General features: G+C 44.9%; 1 protein-coding gene across 4 annotated transcripts in view; it reads left to right on the plus strand.

Annotated features, from left to right (window-relative positions):
• Nucleotides 1-16,865, plus strand: part of fam131c (family with sequence similarity 131 member C) — a 96,401-nt gene that overhangs the window by 61,339 nt on the left and 18,197 nt on the right. For 3 of the 4 annotated variants that reach the window (XM_072586555.1, XM_072586556.1, XM_072586558.1), the window contains 3 exons: nucleotides 5,790-5,914; nucleotides 7,596-7,634; nucleotides 9,791-9,884. In XM_072586555.1, coding sequence (XP_072442656.1) covers nucleotides 5,790-5,914; nucleotides 7,596-7,634; nucleotides 9,791-9,884 — 258 coding nt within the window. The remainder of the gene's footprint in view (nucleotides 1-5,789; nucleotides 5,915-7,595; nucleotides 7,635-9,790; nucleotides 9,885-16,865) is intronic. The other variant, XM_072586557.1, reaches the window with a different exon arrangement.

Here is a 16,865-nt window from a genome sequence, read left to right on the forward strand (position 1 = left end):
CTGCCTCACAGCGTCAGAGACCCGGGTTCAATTCCCGCCTCAGGCGACTGACTGCGTGGAGTTTGCATGTTCTCCCCGTGTCTGCGTGGGTTTCCTCCCACAGTCCAAAGATGTGCAGGTCAGGTGAATTGGCCATGCTAAATTGCCAGTAGTGTTAGGTAAGGGGTAAATGTAGGGGTATGGGTGGGTTGCGCTTCAGCGGGGCGGTGTGGACTTGTTGGGCCGAAGGGCCTGTTTCCACACTGTAAGTAGTCTAATATAATGATCTTCTTTGATCCAATGGCTTACCCACAATCACAGGCACCAATTATAAAGATTGGGAACACAAGGGGAAAGCTGACTAATGAATATCCAACTCGACAATTGAAAACAACTGATACTGAAGTCTCATCAGGAAATCCCCAGTTATGAGCAGGACAAAAACAGTTATCTCTCACTCGTGTTTGAGTAAAGGTACTATTAGTACTTTTTGGTACTATCATGGGGATCTTCAATATGCAGTTGGACTGGTTGGTAGAAAATCCCATGGGAAGGACTTTATGCAATGTCTAGAATTGTTTTTTTGGAACAGCGTGTGGTACAGCGCACTAGGAAACAGGCGATTTTGAATTTGGTGATGTGTAATGAGGCAGACTTGAATCGGGAGCTTAAGGTGAAGGAAGCCCTAGGGGACAGTGACCATAATATGATAGAATCCACCGTGCAATCTGAGAGGGAGAATCTGGAATCAAATGTAGTGGTATTACAATTGACATGAGGGAGGAACTGGCCAGAGTTGTTTGGAAGGGGAAAATAGAAGGGGAGACAGTGGAGCAGCAATGGGCAGGAGTTTCAGGGAGTAATTTGGAAGGAACAACAGAAATTCATTCCAAAGAACTAAGGGGAAGATGAGGCAACCACGACTGAGAAGGGAAGTCAAGTATCATCATAAAAGCAAAATAAAAAGCATACAATGTGGTGAAGATTACTAGGGAGCCAGAGGATTGGAAAGTCTTTAAAAACCAGCAGAGGATAATTTTAAAAAAACAGAGGGGGGGTGAAGATGAAATATGAGGGTAAGCTAGCTAGTAATATAAACGAAGATTGCAAGTGTTTTTCAAGCTAAGTAAAAGATAAGAGAGAGACAAGAGTGAACATTGGACTGCTCAATAATAAAGCTGGAAAATAGTAATGGGGAACAAAGAACTGAATAGGTATTTGCATCAATTTTCACAGTGGAAGACACCAGTAGCATACCAGAACTGCAAGAGAGTTGGGGGCAGAGGTGAGTGTAATGGTCATTACTAAGGAGAAGGTGCTGAGGAATCTGAAAGGTCTGAGGGGGGATAAATCACCCAGACCAGATGGATTACGCCTCAGAGATCTCAAGGTGAGCTGAGGAGATCGCATTGTTGGTGATTTTTCAGAAATCACTGGAATCAGAGAGAGTACTGAGGACTGGTAATTGGCTTATGTGATACCCTTGTTTAAGAAGGGAGGGAGGCAGAAGATGGGAAACTGGACCAGTTGGCTTGACTTCCACCATTGGTAAGATTTTAGAGTCCATTATTAAGGATAAGATTGTGGAGTACTTGGGATTGCCTAGTAAAATAGGACTGATCAAGATCTTGATGGCTTCATCAAGAGGAGGTCTTACCTGAGAAATGTGGTAGCATTCTTCAAGGAGGTAATGAGCAAGTTAAACAAAGCAGAGCCAATGGATGTGAACTACTTGGATTTCCAGAAGGCCTTTGACCAAGTGCAGCACAAGAGGCTGCTAAATAAGATAAGAGCCCATGGTGTTAGGGGCAAGATACTGGCATAGATAGAGGATTGGCTGACTGGCAGAAGGCAGAGAGTGGGGATGGCAGCCAGTGACTAATAGAATTCCACAGTATTCCGCGTTGGGACCCCAACTATTCACGTTACATATTAACGATCTGGATGAAGGAACTGAGGGCATTGTTGCTAGGTTTACAGATGACACAAAGATAGGTGGAAGGGACATGTAGCTTTGAGAAAGCAGGGAGGCTGCAGAAGGAATTGGACAGGCTAGGAGAGTGACAAAGAGTGATAAATGGAATACCATGTAGGAGAATGTGAGGTTTGCACTTGAGGAAGAAGAACAGAGGGGAAAGGCTTCGGAAATCTGAAGCTCAAAGGGACTAAAGAGTCTTAGTTCAAGATTCTCTTAACTGAACATGCAAGTTTTATTGGCAGTTAGGGAGGCAAATGCAATGTTAGCATTCACTGCATGGGAACTAGAATACCAGAGCAGAGGTATACTGCTGAGGCTGTATGAGGCTCTGGTCAGATCCCATTTGGACCATTGTGAGCAGTTTTGTGCACCATATCTAAGGAAGGATGTGCTGGTGGTGTAGAGGGTCCAGAGGAGGTTTACAAGAATCATCCCAGGGATGAAGGGCTTGTTATATGAGGAGTGCTTGAGGACTCTGGGTCTGGACTCAATGGAGTTTAGAAGGATAAGGGGGGATCTCATTGAAACAAAATATTGAAAGGAGACACAATACACCAAACAACCCCACTGCCGTGTGGCTGACCACTTCAACTCCTCCTCCCACTCAACCAAGGATATGCAAGTCCTTGGCCTCCTCTCCTGCCAAATCCAAGCCACTTGATGCCTGGAGGAAGAACTCCTCACCTTCTGTCTTGGGACCCTTCAACCACATGGCATCAACATCAAGTTCACTAGTTTCTAATCTCCCCTCCCCCACCTCATCCCAGATCCAACCCCCCCAACTCAACACTGCCCTCTTGATCTGTCCCATCTGTTCACCTTCCTTCCCACCTATCCACTCCACCCTCCCCACCGACCTATCAGTTTCACCCCCTACCTGCATCTTACTGCCTTCCCAGCTATCTTCCCCCACCCTCCAACTTATCTTTCAGTCCCCTTTCCCCCTCCCCCACATTGTTGATGAAGGGCTTTTGACTGAAACGTCAACTGTCCTGCTCCTCGGATGCTGCCTGACCTGCTGTGCTTTTTGACTCTGACCTCCAGCATCTGCAGTCCTCACTTTCTCCTAGAATATTGAGAGACCTGGATAGAGTAGATGTGGAGACATGGATTCTGGATTAGTGGTGCTGGAAGAGCACAGCAGTTCAGGCAGCATCCAAGGAGCTTTGGAGACATTTCCACTGATGGGAGAGACTAAGACTTGAGCGCACATAGCCTCAGATTGAAGGGACAACCCTTTAGAATTGAGATGAGGGGGAATTTCTTCAGCCACAGGGTGGTGAATCTGTGGAACTCATTGCTGCAGAGGGCTGTGGGAGCCAAGTCACTGAGTGGCTTTAAGACAGAGATAGATAAGTCCTTGATTAGTTAAGGAATCACGGGTTACAGGAAGATGGCAGGAGAACAGAGTTGAGAATTATATTAGCTGTGATAATATGGTGGAGCAGACCTCCATGGGCTGAATGGTCTAAATCTGCCCCTTTATTTTATGGTCTAAATCTGAGAACAGTGTACTTAATCTATTATTATCACAGGGAGTGTCATGCCCCAAGTCTTAAACCACACAGAAAAGTTGGAAGGCAACCCAGCCTGTGTCTGACAGGTATTTGTAGTGCCAAATCTCTTTGTTCCTTGGAGATTTTCAGGCACGTGACAGAAGAAACATAAATCAGGGAGTAATCTGTGCGTGGGATCAGGGAAATTGTACGATGCTGTGTCTGGGCTTTGTTTTCTTCTTGGAGTGTGTTGCCAGCATAATAATTATATTTCTTAATTCATTCTTCGGATGATGTTGCTGGCAAGGCCAGTATTTATTGCCCAGATGGCAGTTAAGAATTAAGGCAGCGTTTCTGGAGTCACATGTCAGCCAGACTGGGTAAGGATGGCAGATTTCCTTCCCTAAAGGACATCAGTGAACCAGATGGGTATTTACAAAATTGACAGTGGTTACACGGTAGCCATTGAGCTGGCATTTATTCCAGGTTATTTTTTAACTCAACTTTCACCATTTGCCTTGCACCAATGTCCCGTCCTGGGGTTCTGGAATACTACCTGCAGCCACATTAGCCCGCCCCTCCATCGCCTTCCCTCAAAGTTCAGCAGCTGAAACGGATTTTGGAAAAATAAACTGAGAATGGATTCATGGAGGAAAGAAAGAAAAAACCCAAAGAATGGTCTTCTACTTCTAGAATTGGATCGATGGCCTAATGGCATTATCACTGGCTTGTTAATGCGGAGACTTGGGTTGCAAATCCTGCCATGGTAGAATTTGAATTCAACCATGAAACAATTGTTGGAAAAACTCATCTGGTTCACTAATGCCCTTTAGGGAAGGAAACTGCCATTCTTATCTGGTCTGGACTGAATATATTAGATTCCCTAGAGTGTGGAAACAGATGCTTCAGCCCAACACATCCACACCTACCATCTGAAGAGTAACCCACCCAGACTCATTCCCCTACCCTGTATTTACCCCTGACTAAGGCACCTAGCACTATTGGCAACTTAGCATGGCCAATTCACCTGACCTGCACATCTGTGGATTGTGGGAGGAAACCTGAGCACCCGGAGGGGACCCACACAGACACAGGGAGAATGTGCGAGCTCCACACAGACAGCCATCCAAGGCTAGAATTGAACCTGGGTCCCTGGCACTGTGAGGCAGCAGTGCTCACAACTGAGCCACCATGCCACCCATGTGATTTCAGACCCAGAGCAATGATGGCCTAGTCAGTCACACCCTTATAACACGAATGAATAAACTTTAAAAAAAATTTGAACAGCGGTGTCTAAATGCTTGCGAACTGGTCTATGTGACAGGGAAAGTGTTAAAACTTTAGGGAAATAATGCTTGGTGCCAACACATGTTAATTTGCCAGTTGGTGGGAATATAAAATGGTTGTCACATGTGGATCATAAGATCATTAAAAGAAAAGAGCAGAAGCAGGCCATTCAGCCTATCAAACCTGCTCTCTCATTTGTTAAGATCATGGCTGTTCCTATTGTGAGCAACTCCACTTGCTCACTTCCTTCTGTCTCTCCCCACCACACCCCCCTTGTCGATAAAACATTTGTCTAACCACATTTTATTTGGGAAAGTGAGGGAATCATTAAAGATTATTCATTAATGTTACAAAACAAACAGAAAGTTTGCATTCTTCATCCATCTTTTCCCTCCCTGTCTTTGAGATCAACTTTTTTTTGATGAAACAAAAAAAAGCTGTGGTTGGAGATTAATCCAAACACAGGCTGTGATTGACTCACTGTAACAGTGTGAGATAATGCTGGATAGGCAGTGTGTCTGCTGCAACATGTTCATGTTCACATCCCTGACAAATTCCAGTGATTGTTTCATAGTTTGAGACACCAGTGTCAAAGATATAATAATAAGATCTCACAGTTTTCTGTGATGGATGGCTCTTAATGTTGGATGGAGTGGGAGAGATTTAATAAAGCAGCAAGCAGCAATTAGGTGACTCTACACAGTGCTTTTAATGAGCCTGGTGATTTTGAAAGCTTGGGAAACTGGAACACAATGAGAACTTCCATGGTTTCAATATCTCGGGAAGGAATACATTAGAGTTGGAGACAATATAATGAGTCTTAATTTCCACATGGTAAGGTTGGAAAGTAAGTATGGTGGTGTATTTGAACAAGAGAGATAATTCAGTGGATTATAATTGGAATGGGATTGAATCAGGGAACAATTGGAGACTAGAGTGTGTGTCAGGCATTAATCCTTCTGTTGTACAATTCATTATTAATCATTGGTGAATACATTGCTTTCATTTCTATCATTTTTTAAAAAAAGACAAATGCTTCATCTCTTCAGAAATTCTTACAAATACTTGCGAATATCCTTCAAAAGCCAATGGTGTATCCCAGGTTCCGAACAATGGAGTTGCTCAGGAGAAGAGAGAGTTTGCACCACCTGTTGAAGACCAAGGAGTCTGTAAGGTAAAGATCCCCTGTACACATGATAATCAATTAAAAACAATGGATTCTATTTGTTTTACTCTTTACAAAATGGCTATCCTTTAAGGTTTCTGCTTGAAATCCCAAGTCAGTACTTCTGTCCTAATCAAAAAACTAAAACCTTCCCGAACAAAATTACCAACAATGTTTGCAGCTACAGCTTATTCTTGTCTTCCTCCTCTTGTCTCCATAGCTTTCAACACAATCAATTGTTCGCCAGTACCACTTCTTCTGAGACCCCCCCACTTCATTGCATCGCCCTCTCTTCTGGTTCCAACACTAAAATCATCATACATTTCCGACAGTAAAACAGCCCAACATGATTAGTGCTTGGCTTTTGTGGGTATGCTGACTAGACTCAGCTTCATCCCTCTGTCGCCTCTCCTGATTTTATAGATTTTATTATTTTACCTGTACAACATCAAGTTGAAGCTGAACCAGAACTATTGCAGTCCACCAAAGCAGTATTGTTTGGCCCCAATCCTAACCACTTTCCTGGATGTCTGTTCATTCTCAACCTGGTTGTCCTGTTAAACTCTAAATTGACCTTCAAACCCTGCATTCAATCTACCACCAAAACTACCAATTTCCACACCCAAAATACACACAATAGCATCTTTACCTCATCCTATTGGCACCAAAACACCTACTGATGCTTCAGAATCCTTTACTAATGTCACTGTCATTACCAGACTGGATTTTACAAAGGCCAAGGCATACAAGATTATGGGCCAAGTGCTGGAAAATGGGATTAGAATTGTTAGGTTGTTGTTTTTGATTGATACAGGCTCAATGGGCCAAAGGGCCTTTTTCTGTTCTGTATGTGACTCTAACCTTCACACTGACAACCCAAGGTACACCTTCCATAAACCTCACTGAACCCAAGAACTCTGCCAGCAACTATCCCATACAAAATTCCATTCACCCCATCCCTCCACTTTACAATTCCCTGAAATATAATGGGAACACTATTTATGTGAATAGACAGTTCATTTTTTGAGGTGGCTATTAATTATCCAGTTCAGTGGAAATCACAGCCAGGTGACTGTTACCCACACAAATTAGGCTCTTAGCTCTCATTTGGCCCCAGTATTGGGGGATCTAAAGGCCTCTGCACTACCTTAGACTATTGGCACCTAGGGTTCTTGATCTGAATTACTCTCCAGTGACCCCTGGTGGACATTGAGAGAGTGTGGGGCTTTGGGTGAGAAACATTGTCCCATCCCCCCAGCCACAGTCTCTGGATTCACATTAACAAGGGCTGCATGGCGGATGTAGAGAGAGTCTGATCATAGAGGAATTGCACCTGAGCTCGGTGAAGAGGAGAAAAGATTGCAGAAAGGGAATGCGTGGGTGGCACGGTGGCTCAGTGGTTAGCACTGCTGCCTCATAGCACCAGGGACCTGGGTTCAATTCCAGCTTTGGGCAACTGTGTGGAGTCAGTACATTCTCCCTGTGTCTGCATGGGTTCCTCCGGCTAATCCGGTTTCCTCCCACAATCCAAAGATGTGCAGGTCAGGTGAATTGCCCATAGTGTTAGGTGCATTAGTTAGGGGGAATGGGTCCGGGTGGGTTACTCTTTGGAGGGTCAGTGTGGATTTGTTGGGCCAAATGGCCTGTTTCCACACTAGTGAATTAATGTTTGCTTTTGATTACATTTCAGCAAGACAGGACAGATTTCTGCTGGGACCCCATTGTACAGGTCAGTACATACTTCTCTCATTGGACGACATGGGGCTAAATTCAGGATTGCAATATAAAAGGAATAATTAGGACCTCCCTCATCTGAAATGTGGTAGGGAGCAAAGCTAGATACGACTGCAAATTCCTGGGTTCAATCCAGCCTATGCTTTGAATTATTCCAGGAGTCTGGTTCAGAGATAGTGAGCTGGAGTCTGAGCTTCGAACATGGAGAGTGACCTGGACGCTATGTTTCAGGAGGCAGTCATACCCCTTATATTAACTGCCTCAAATTCGGTCAGTGGTCAGGGACAGTGGGGTGTGACTATGAGTGAGGCAAGTAGAGGAATCCAAGAGGTAGTGCTGAAGGAGCTTCAGCCTTGAGCTTGTCTAACAGGGTTTGAGATGCTTGTTCCCTATGGGGGTGAGAGCAGGGGGCTGTAGTGAGAATGAGTCAAGATTAGAGTGGTGCTGGAAAAGCACAGCAGATCGGGCAGCATCTGAGGAGCAGGAAAATCGACATTTCGGGCAAAAGCCCTACAGGAAATTCCTGATGAAGAGCTTTTGCCCGAAACGTTGATTTTCCTGCTCTTTGGATGCTGCCCAAACTGCTGTGCTTTTCCAGTACCACTCTAATCTCCAGCATCTGCAGTACCCACTTCTGCCGTGTAGTGAGAATGAGCAAACTGATCATAGCACCTTTGTACAGGGAGCCATTCAAGAGTGGGGAGAAAAGGGAAATGTAGCTGAGACCTGGGATACTATAGTCAGGGGAATAGACCCTATTCTCTGTGGCCAGGATCAAGAGTCCTAAAGACTGTGTTGCCTGTCTGGTGGCCATGTTTAGGATATCTCATCTGGGCTGCAGAGGAACTTAGAGTGGGAGGGAAAGATCCAGTTGTCGTGGTCCACATAGTTACCAGCGGTAGGAAGAGGAAAGAGGCTCTGCTAAGGGAATAGGAGCAGCTAGGGACTAAATTAAAAAGCAGAACCAAACAGGTTATTATCTTTGGATTGCTACCTGAGCCACAAGCAAATTGGCACAGCGTCAACAAGATTAAAGAGGTGAAAGTGTAATTCAAAGATGGAGGTGAAAGAAACGAATTAGAATTCATGAAACATTGGCACCAGAACTGGAGAAAGAGTGAGCTGTTCCCACAGGATGGGCTCCACCTGAGTCACACTGGGACCAGAGTCCTGGAAAATCATGTAATAAGGGCTTTAAGCTAAATAGTGGGGGGTGGGGTCAGTTGCATTGAAAATTATGAATAAGTTAAAGGGAGAGGAGGGCTCATTAGAGGTTATTAAAGTTTCCAGAACAAATAACAGGATAGAGAGTATGGAAAGAGTCGGGAGTCTAACTTCAGGCACAGCAGATAAGGGGACAACTATGAGAAGGGAGTGACAGTCAAGGCAGGACTGAGAGTATTGGACTTGAATGCATGTATTATATGAAACAATGTAAATGAGCCTGTAGCATACATTGAAATTAGTGGGTATGATTTTGTGGGTATGACAGAGACAGCAGCAGGATCAGGACTGGGAATTAAGTATCTGCAGATGCTGGAACCTGTACTGAAAACAAAAAAATGCTGGAAATCATCTTCGAGTCTAGACTTGAAATGTTAGCTTGCTCTCTCTCTCCATGGATGCTGCCTGACCCGTTGTGGTTTCCAGCATTTTTTATTTTCAGTGCTAACCAGTGACCTCCTCAAATGTTCATGTGGGAATGTAATGGGAACAAATGTAGTGATCGCCTCTTCTGTGTGGTCAAAGAAACCATTTAAGCTCAGACTTGCAGAGTCCATGAAAGATGCCAGCTCCCTTGGAAGATTAGCCCAATGAGCAAAAGGAGGTAAAGGGGAGAACTCAGAGAGAAATAAACTGATCTGAGCTCTTTTGGTTCCTGACTCTAACACCGCCACATTAATATAAAGACTATTTGCCTGCATTCTAAAGGAGGTTATATTAAGTTTGTTCATCATCAGTACGTCTTAAGGTAAATAAATGATACTGTGACCAGGTGGTATATATTGAAGTGTGTGTGTTCAGAGAATAAATGACCAATGGTAATCTGGTCCTGGTGGCATGATTGTACACTGTTTAATCTCACATTTTGACTGAAATCTAATCCAATGTGCTTCATTTTTTGTAACATTGTTTTTTTTTGGAATTTAGAATTGTTTTGGAAGCACCAATGTAATCTTTACTGGCTCGAAGCAGACTCTGAATGGCTATGACATCACTGCACTTGCAAGGTCATCCTTAGTTGGTAGGTTGATTTGAAATGTTTATAAACTGGGCAAAATTGAGCTGAACCCCTTCAACCTAGCCGTTAGCATGTCGAACATCCTTTTGCCTGCAAAAGGTTTATTCTTCGCATGATCTTTCTGACGATCGAGAGGCCCCAGATGTCTCGAGAACGAAGCCCTCATGGATTGAGCACTGTGCCTGGTGGAGATGTCTGTGTCTGAATTAGTGCCATTGGTTACCCACCTCGGGGAGCTAGATAGGGATTGGCCACTGCAGGGAATAGGCTGCCCCTACTCCGCCCCCACCAAGAATGAAAGAGATGATCTACGAGAATGTGCCAGCAACAGGCCACTTTGTTTGAAAAGTTGTGATCTATTTCAGTCAGGACACTAATGATCTTTTTTTCCTTCACTACCTCTGACACCAGGATCTAACCAACATCCCACCTGCCCAGCAATGCTGGGGGCTTTCGAATGGGGTAAAGTTCACATATGAATAGGAACACAGAGCTCAGAAGTTAAATTGCCCGTAGTGTTAAGTGAAGGGGTAAATGTAGGGGAATGGGTCTGGGTGGGTTGCGCTTCAGTGGGCCAGTGGGGACTTGTTGGGCCAAAGGGCCTATTTCCACACTGTAAATAAGTAATCCAAAAAAAAGGAGGAGTAGGCCATTCGATCCTACTCATCCATTCAATAAGATCATGACTGATCTGCTGCCTCACAGTGCCAAGGGCCCAGGTTCAATCCCAGCCTAGGGTGACCCTTCATGTGGAGTTTATACATTCTCCCTGGGTCTGCATGGATTTCCTCCGGGTGCTCCGGTTTCTTCCCACAGTCCTAAGATGTACAGGTTAGGTGGATTGGCCATGCTCAATTGTCCACAGTGTCCAGGGATGTGCAGGCTAGGTGGGTTAGCCAAGGGGAATGCAGGGTTACAGGGATATGGTAAGGGGGTTAGGTCTGGGTGGGATGCTCTTTGGAGGATCATTGTGGACTCGATGGGCCAAATGGCCTACTTCCACACTGTAGGGATTCTGTGAATTCTACTTCCATGACCTTTGACTCTCTTGTCTATCAAAAATCCATCTAACTCAGTGATTCGGCCTAAGAGCTACTTAAAACCCATAAAGTTCGAACAGGGATAGATAGATGAGAGGCAGGAAGGTGGGGGAGTCTAGAAAGCTCACTCTCTCTGCGGAGCAGGTAACGGCTGTCTGATGGTGTTTATTTTTTCACGGTTAAAATTTAAAGTTTTTTTTAAGCGCCTAGCGGACCCAGAAGCTGGTGTCGCGCTAGATTACCTGGGAAGGTTTTTTTTTCTCTATAAAAGCGTGCAGGTGTTAGACGTGGAGATAGGTGAGCACTTCGGGGACAGTGACCACAACTCGGTGACTTTTACTCTAATGATGGAGAGGGATAAGTGTGCACTGCAGGGCAGGAGTTATAGCTGGGGGCAGGGAAATTATGATGCGGTGAGGCATGACTTAGGATGTATGGATTGGAAAAATAGGCTTCAAGGGAAGGACACAAATGATATGTGGAGATTGTTCAAGGAGCAGTTATTGGGTGTCCTCGATAAGTATGTACCAGTCAGGCAGGGAGGAAAGGGTCTTGTGAGGGAGCCATGGTTTAATAAGGAATTGGAATCCCTTGTAAAAGGGAAGAGGGCGGCCTATGTAAAGATGAGGCGTGAAGGTTCAGTTGGGGCAATTGAGAGTTATAAGGTAGCCAGGAAGGATCTAAAGAGAGAGCGAAGAGCAGCGAGAAGGGGACATGAAAAGTCCTTGGTTGGTAGGATTAGGGAAAACCCTAAGGCTTTCTATAGGTATGTCAGGAATAAAAGGATGACTAGGGTAGGTATCGGTCCAGTCAAGGATAGTAGTGGGAAGTTGTGCGTGGAGGCAGAGGAGACTGGAGAGACACTAAATCAATACTTTTCGTCAGTATTCGCTCAGGAGCAGGACATTGTTGCTGAGGTGAATATTGAGTCACAAGTGATTAGAATGGATAGCTTTGAGGTATGTAGGGAAGAGGTCCGGGGAATACTGGAAAGGGTGAAAATAGATAAGTCCCCTGGGCCTGATGGCATTTATCCTAGGATCCTCTGGGAAGCTAGGGAGGAGATAGCGGAGCCATTGGCCTTGATTTTTAGGTCGTCGTTGTCTACAGGAATAGTGCCAGAAGACTGGAGGATAGCGAATGTGGTCCCCTTGTTCAAGAAGGGGAGTAGGGACAGCCCTAGTAACTATAGGCCAGTGAGTCTCACTTCTGTTGTGGGCAAAGTCTTAGAGAGAATTGTAAGGGATAAGATTTATGAACATCTGGATAGGAATAATGTGATCAAGGATAGTCAGCATGGTTTTGTGAAGGGCAGGTCATGCCTCACAAACCTTATTGAGTTCTTCGAGAAGGTGACCAAGGAAGTGGACGAGGGTAAAGCAGTAGATGTGGTGTATATGGATTTTAGCAAGGCGTTCGAGAAGGTACCCCATGGTAGGCTACTGCAAAAATTACGGAGGTATGGCATTGAGGGTGCATTAGAGGTTTGGATTAGGAATTGGCTGGCTGGAAGGAGACAGAGGGTAGTAGTTGATGGTAAGGGTTCATCTTGGAGTGCAGTTACTAGCGGTGTTCCACAAGGCTCTGTTTTGGGACCATTGCTGTTTGTCATTTTTATAAATGACCTGGAGGAGGGGCTTGACGGCTGGGTGAGCAAGTTTGCGGATGATACGAAAGTCGGTGGAGTGGTGGACAGCGAAGAAGGATGTGGCAGGTTACAGCGGGATATAGATAAGTTGCAGAGCTGGGCAGTAAGGTGGCAAATGGAATTCAATGTAGCTAAGTGTGAAGTCATTCACTTTGGTAAGAGTAACAAGAAGATGGATTACTGGGCTAATGGTAGGCTACTTGGTAGTGTGGATGAGCAGAGGGATCTTGGTGTCCATGTACACAGATCTCTGAAAGTTGCCACCCAGGTAAATAATGCTGTGAAGAAGGCATATGGCATACTGGGCTTTATTGGTAGAGGAATTGAGTTCTGGAGTCCTGAGGTCATGTTGCAGTTGTATAAGACTCTGGTGCAGCCTTATCTGGAGTATTGTGTACAGTTCTGGTCGCCATACTATAGGAAGGATGTGGAGGCATTGGAACGAGTGCAGAGGAGGTTTACCAGGATGTTGCCTGGCATGGTAGGAAGATCGTATGAGGAAAGGCTGAGGCACGTGGGGCTGTTCTCATTGGAGAAAAGAAGGTTTAGGGGAGATTTGATAGAGGTGTACAAGATGATTAGGGGTTTAGATAGGGTTGACAGTGAGAACCTTTTTCCACGTATGGAGTCAGCTGTTACTAGGGGACACAGCTTTAAATTAAGGGGTGGTTGGTATAGGACAGATGTTAGGGGTAGATTCTTTACTCAGCGGGTTGTGAGTTCATGGAATGCCCTGCCAGTATCAGTGGTGGACTCTCCCTCTTTATGGTCATTCAAGCGGGCATTGGATAAGCATATGGAGGTTATTGGGCTAGTGTAGGTTAGGTAGGCTTCAGTCAGCGCAACATCGAGGGCCGAAGGGCCTGTACTGCGCTGTATTTTTCTATGTTCCAACGAGGGCTCACAGTCTCAGGATATGGAGTAGGCCATTTAGTACTGAATTTGCTCACTCAGAGGGTGGTCACCCTGTGGATTTCACTACCACAGAAGGCTCTGGAGGCTGGGCCATTGAGAATATGCAAGGAAGAGATACATAAAGTTTTAGATGCATTAAGGGATAAGGGAAGAAAACAGGAATATAGCATTGAGATAGAGGATCATGTTGAATGATGGAGCAGGTTCAAAGGGCTGAATGGCCTCCTCCCTCTCCTAGTTTCCATGTTTGTAAGTGAGTTCGGGTTCACAGGCAAAACCCCTACCCCTCCCCAGCCCATAGGCAGCGCTGAAAGGAACCCAATCTCTCCCCGAGTCTGTCCTCCTGTTATCCGAGGTCTGGGAAACCCAGTCAGTCATTGTTGAAGACAGGATGCAACCCTATTAAAATAATTCAACTCCTGACCTACCACGACGGGCGAGTATGAGATTCTCTTAATTTTGACCATCTAACCCAACTACAACTCTCACAGTGTTTAGGAGCTGACATTTACCCCATTGTTTCCACCTTGTGTAAATACCTCTCCCCTTTCAGTATGTGAAGATGGTGATTCTCACTGAGGTATAACTGCATTGGGTTCAATTGTCTTTGAATATCTCCTGAAAGTGCGCATTGTTCACATGAGAACCAATTTAGAGGTTAACCACAGGTATTACTGCAGCTGAGCATGATCTTGCTCTCCGCCAATGCTTATACTCAGGCCCTTTCTAACAGGCCTCAGTGGAAAATCTAGATTAGAATGGTGCTGGAAAAAGCCCAGCTGTATTCCTGATGAAGGGCTTTTGCCTGAAACGTCGATTTTACTGCTCCTCGGATGCTGCCTGAATTGCTGTGTTTTTCCAGCACCACTGTAATCTAGACTCTGGTTTCCAGCATCTGCAGTCATTGTTTTTACCTCAGTGGAAAAACTACCAGAGGCAAGATTCGTGTCTGCCTTTATATACCCTGCCTAGCCCAGGGGCAGAGTAATAAACCCAGTTGCTTTGGCCAAACTTGCCCAACTATGGGCAGGTCAGGAAGCAAACCTGGGCCTTCTGGTCCTGTTGCAAATCTGAGTGGCTCACTGAAAGTCAGAAGCGCAATATGAAGTAACACTGAGTCTGTCATTTGTGTTTCTAACTTAAAACAACAAAGAACAGAATGTGAAAATACAGGCATGAAAGCATGTAAACAGCACAGAACATCATTTGAGAAATGGGATGATGAAGAGGTGTTAATTATCCATGATGAGTGGATTGAATGTCAAATGCAAATCCAGAGTTGCTCATTGAGTGGTTGTGATCTGGAATGCATTGCCTGAAAGGGAGACTTAAGTAGATTCAGTAGTAACTATCAAAGGGAATTGGATAAATTCTTGAAAGGGAAAATGTTCCAGGGCTTTGGAAAAGGGAGTGCAGGTAATTGAATAGCTCTTTCAAAGAAACCAGCAGCAGCACGATGGGCCAAATGGCTTGTTTCTGTGCTGGATTATTCTGTCTGCAGGCATAGGAATGAGGTGAGCAAGGTAATCTTTAATGCAACTTACAGGAGGAGTCTGTGCAGTGTGTAATCACAAATATATTCAGATAGTCACACAATTGGCTGCAAGTACATTTATAAGTATACTTTCTTCTGATGGAGTTACACATACAGGCATACCTGGCCTACGACTGAGTCAGTGTCTCAGGAGAAAGGAGATGGAATGGGAGCATACACGCAACACTGACATTTCCATTTAACCATGGTGCTACTTCTAATGACTTGCATTATTGAACATTCACAGGAGTGCCAGGGAGCATCAGTCATTCAGTTGCTTTGAGGTGTTTTCATATAATGCAAAGCATTGAGTTGAAAGGATTATGGGCTAATCAATTCTGTTCCCTTGGAGTGGCAGTTTCAATGACTTAATTTGCTGAAGTTGTGACTCATTGGGGATTGACAGTGTTGCCTAGCACTGCTGTTGAAAACTGCAAGATAATAGGGGAATCAGGAGGATGTTCAGGCTTAGCCTACTCTAGCCTTCCTCATAGTACTCCAGGTGTGGTCTCACTAAGGACCTATAATTACAGTTTACTGTTAGACTCAAACCCCTTGTATTGAAGGCTAACCTAGCACTTGCTTTTCTTAATTACTTGTAATCCCTGCATGTTAACTTCCTGTGATTCATGTAACAGATACCCAGGTCTCTCTGAATGACAACGTCTTTCTGTATTGCACCATTGAAAAGAACAATATTGGCCTTTCTACCTTGTCAAGTTCATACTTCCCACCCTCGCCACCCCATTCTCTTCCACCTGTAACAACTCGCCCATTTCCCTTGGGCAGAATATTTGGATGCTGCAAAGGTAGGCAATGGAGAAGGACAGGTGAAGAAATTCACCCGCAACAGTCGTCTTTGAGTTGGGGTAAGCATTTCTGGCATCAAGCCGTTCTTTGGGAAGCTTGACTCATTCAATCCTGCTGTCAACGACTGGGCCCAGTAAGTGGAAAGAATATGTTTTTGTTTTCCGGGCAAATGACATTGGGGCAGATGAAGAGCAATGAGTAATTCTCCTGACATCTTGTGGACCTGCAGCTTTTTCAGTTATTAGGAGCCTAAATTGGCCTGTGGCACCAGATACTAAAACCTTTCAAGAGTTGATGGATTTAGTTAAGGAATGTTACAACCCCAAGCATTCTCTAATTCTGAGATGCTATTGGTTTTACTTGGCAATTTGAGAACCAAGGGAATCCATGTTGGGATTTTTATTGAGTTTAAGATGACTGGCAGAACCATGTGAATTTGGTTTAACCCTTAGTGAGATGCTGAGAGACCATTTGGTTTGTGGGATTAACGATGTAACCATGCAAAAGCACCGACTAGCAGAAGCCCAACTGGACCTCAAACAGGCACTACAACTGGCTTTATCAATGGAAAATACAACAAGTGAAGCATATGAGCTGCAGACTTTTCCAATGGAAGGGGACACCCTGACCAGTCTGACTGAGCTCACAGAACACCACTTAAGTGAAGGCAATTGCATGACTTCACTCAGGACATATCCTGAACAGTGGGACTCTAGGTCAGCCCACAGCAAAACACCAAAATAAAGCCAAGCCTCAGCCAAACTGTTAAAAGTTTCTTCAGGATCGGCGCCGGCAAGCCATTGTAGTTGCTGCTGGTATGTGGACTTGATACAGCAAAAGAGTCCCACTAGGCCTGAAGTGCGTAAGAGAGCTCATAGGCCGGTATCCAGGAGAGGACACTCTAAGACCTGGCTCTCAGGAAGCTGGACCAGTGTCAAAGACTCTCCACGTGTCAATAAAGGGTGACTTGGTGACGGGATACCAGCCTCTTGGAGTTATTTCAACAGGGACCAGCATTGCCTGGCCTCATCACCATT

This window comes from Chiloscyllium punctatum, chromosome 16 (genome assembly GCF_047496795.1).
Source record: "Chiloscyllium punctatum isolate Juve2018m chromosome 16, sChiPun1.3, whole genome shotgun sequence".
In the NCBI taxonomy this organism is placed as follows: Eukaryota; Metazoa; Chordata; class Chondrichthyes; order Orectolobiformes; family Hemiscylliidae; genus Chiloscyllium; species Chiloscyllium punctatum.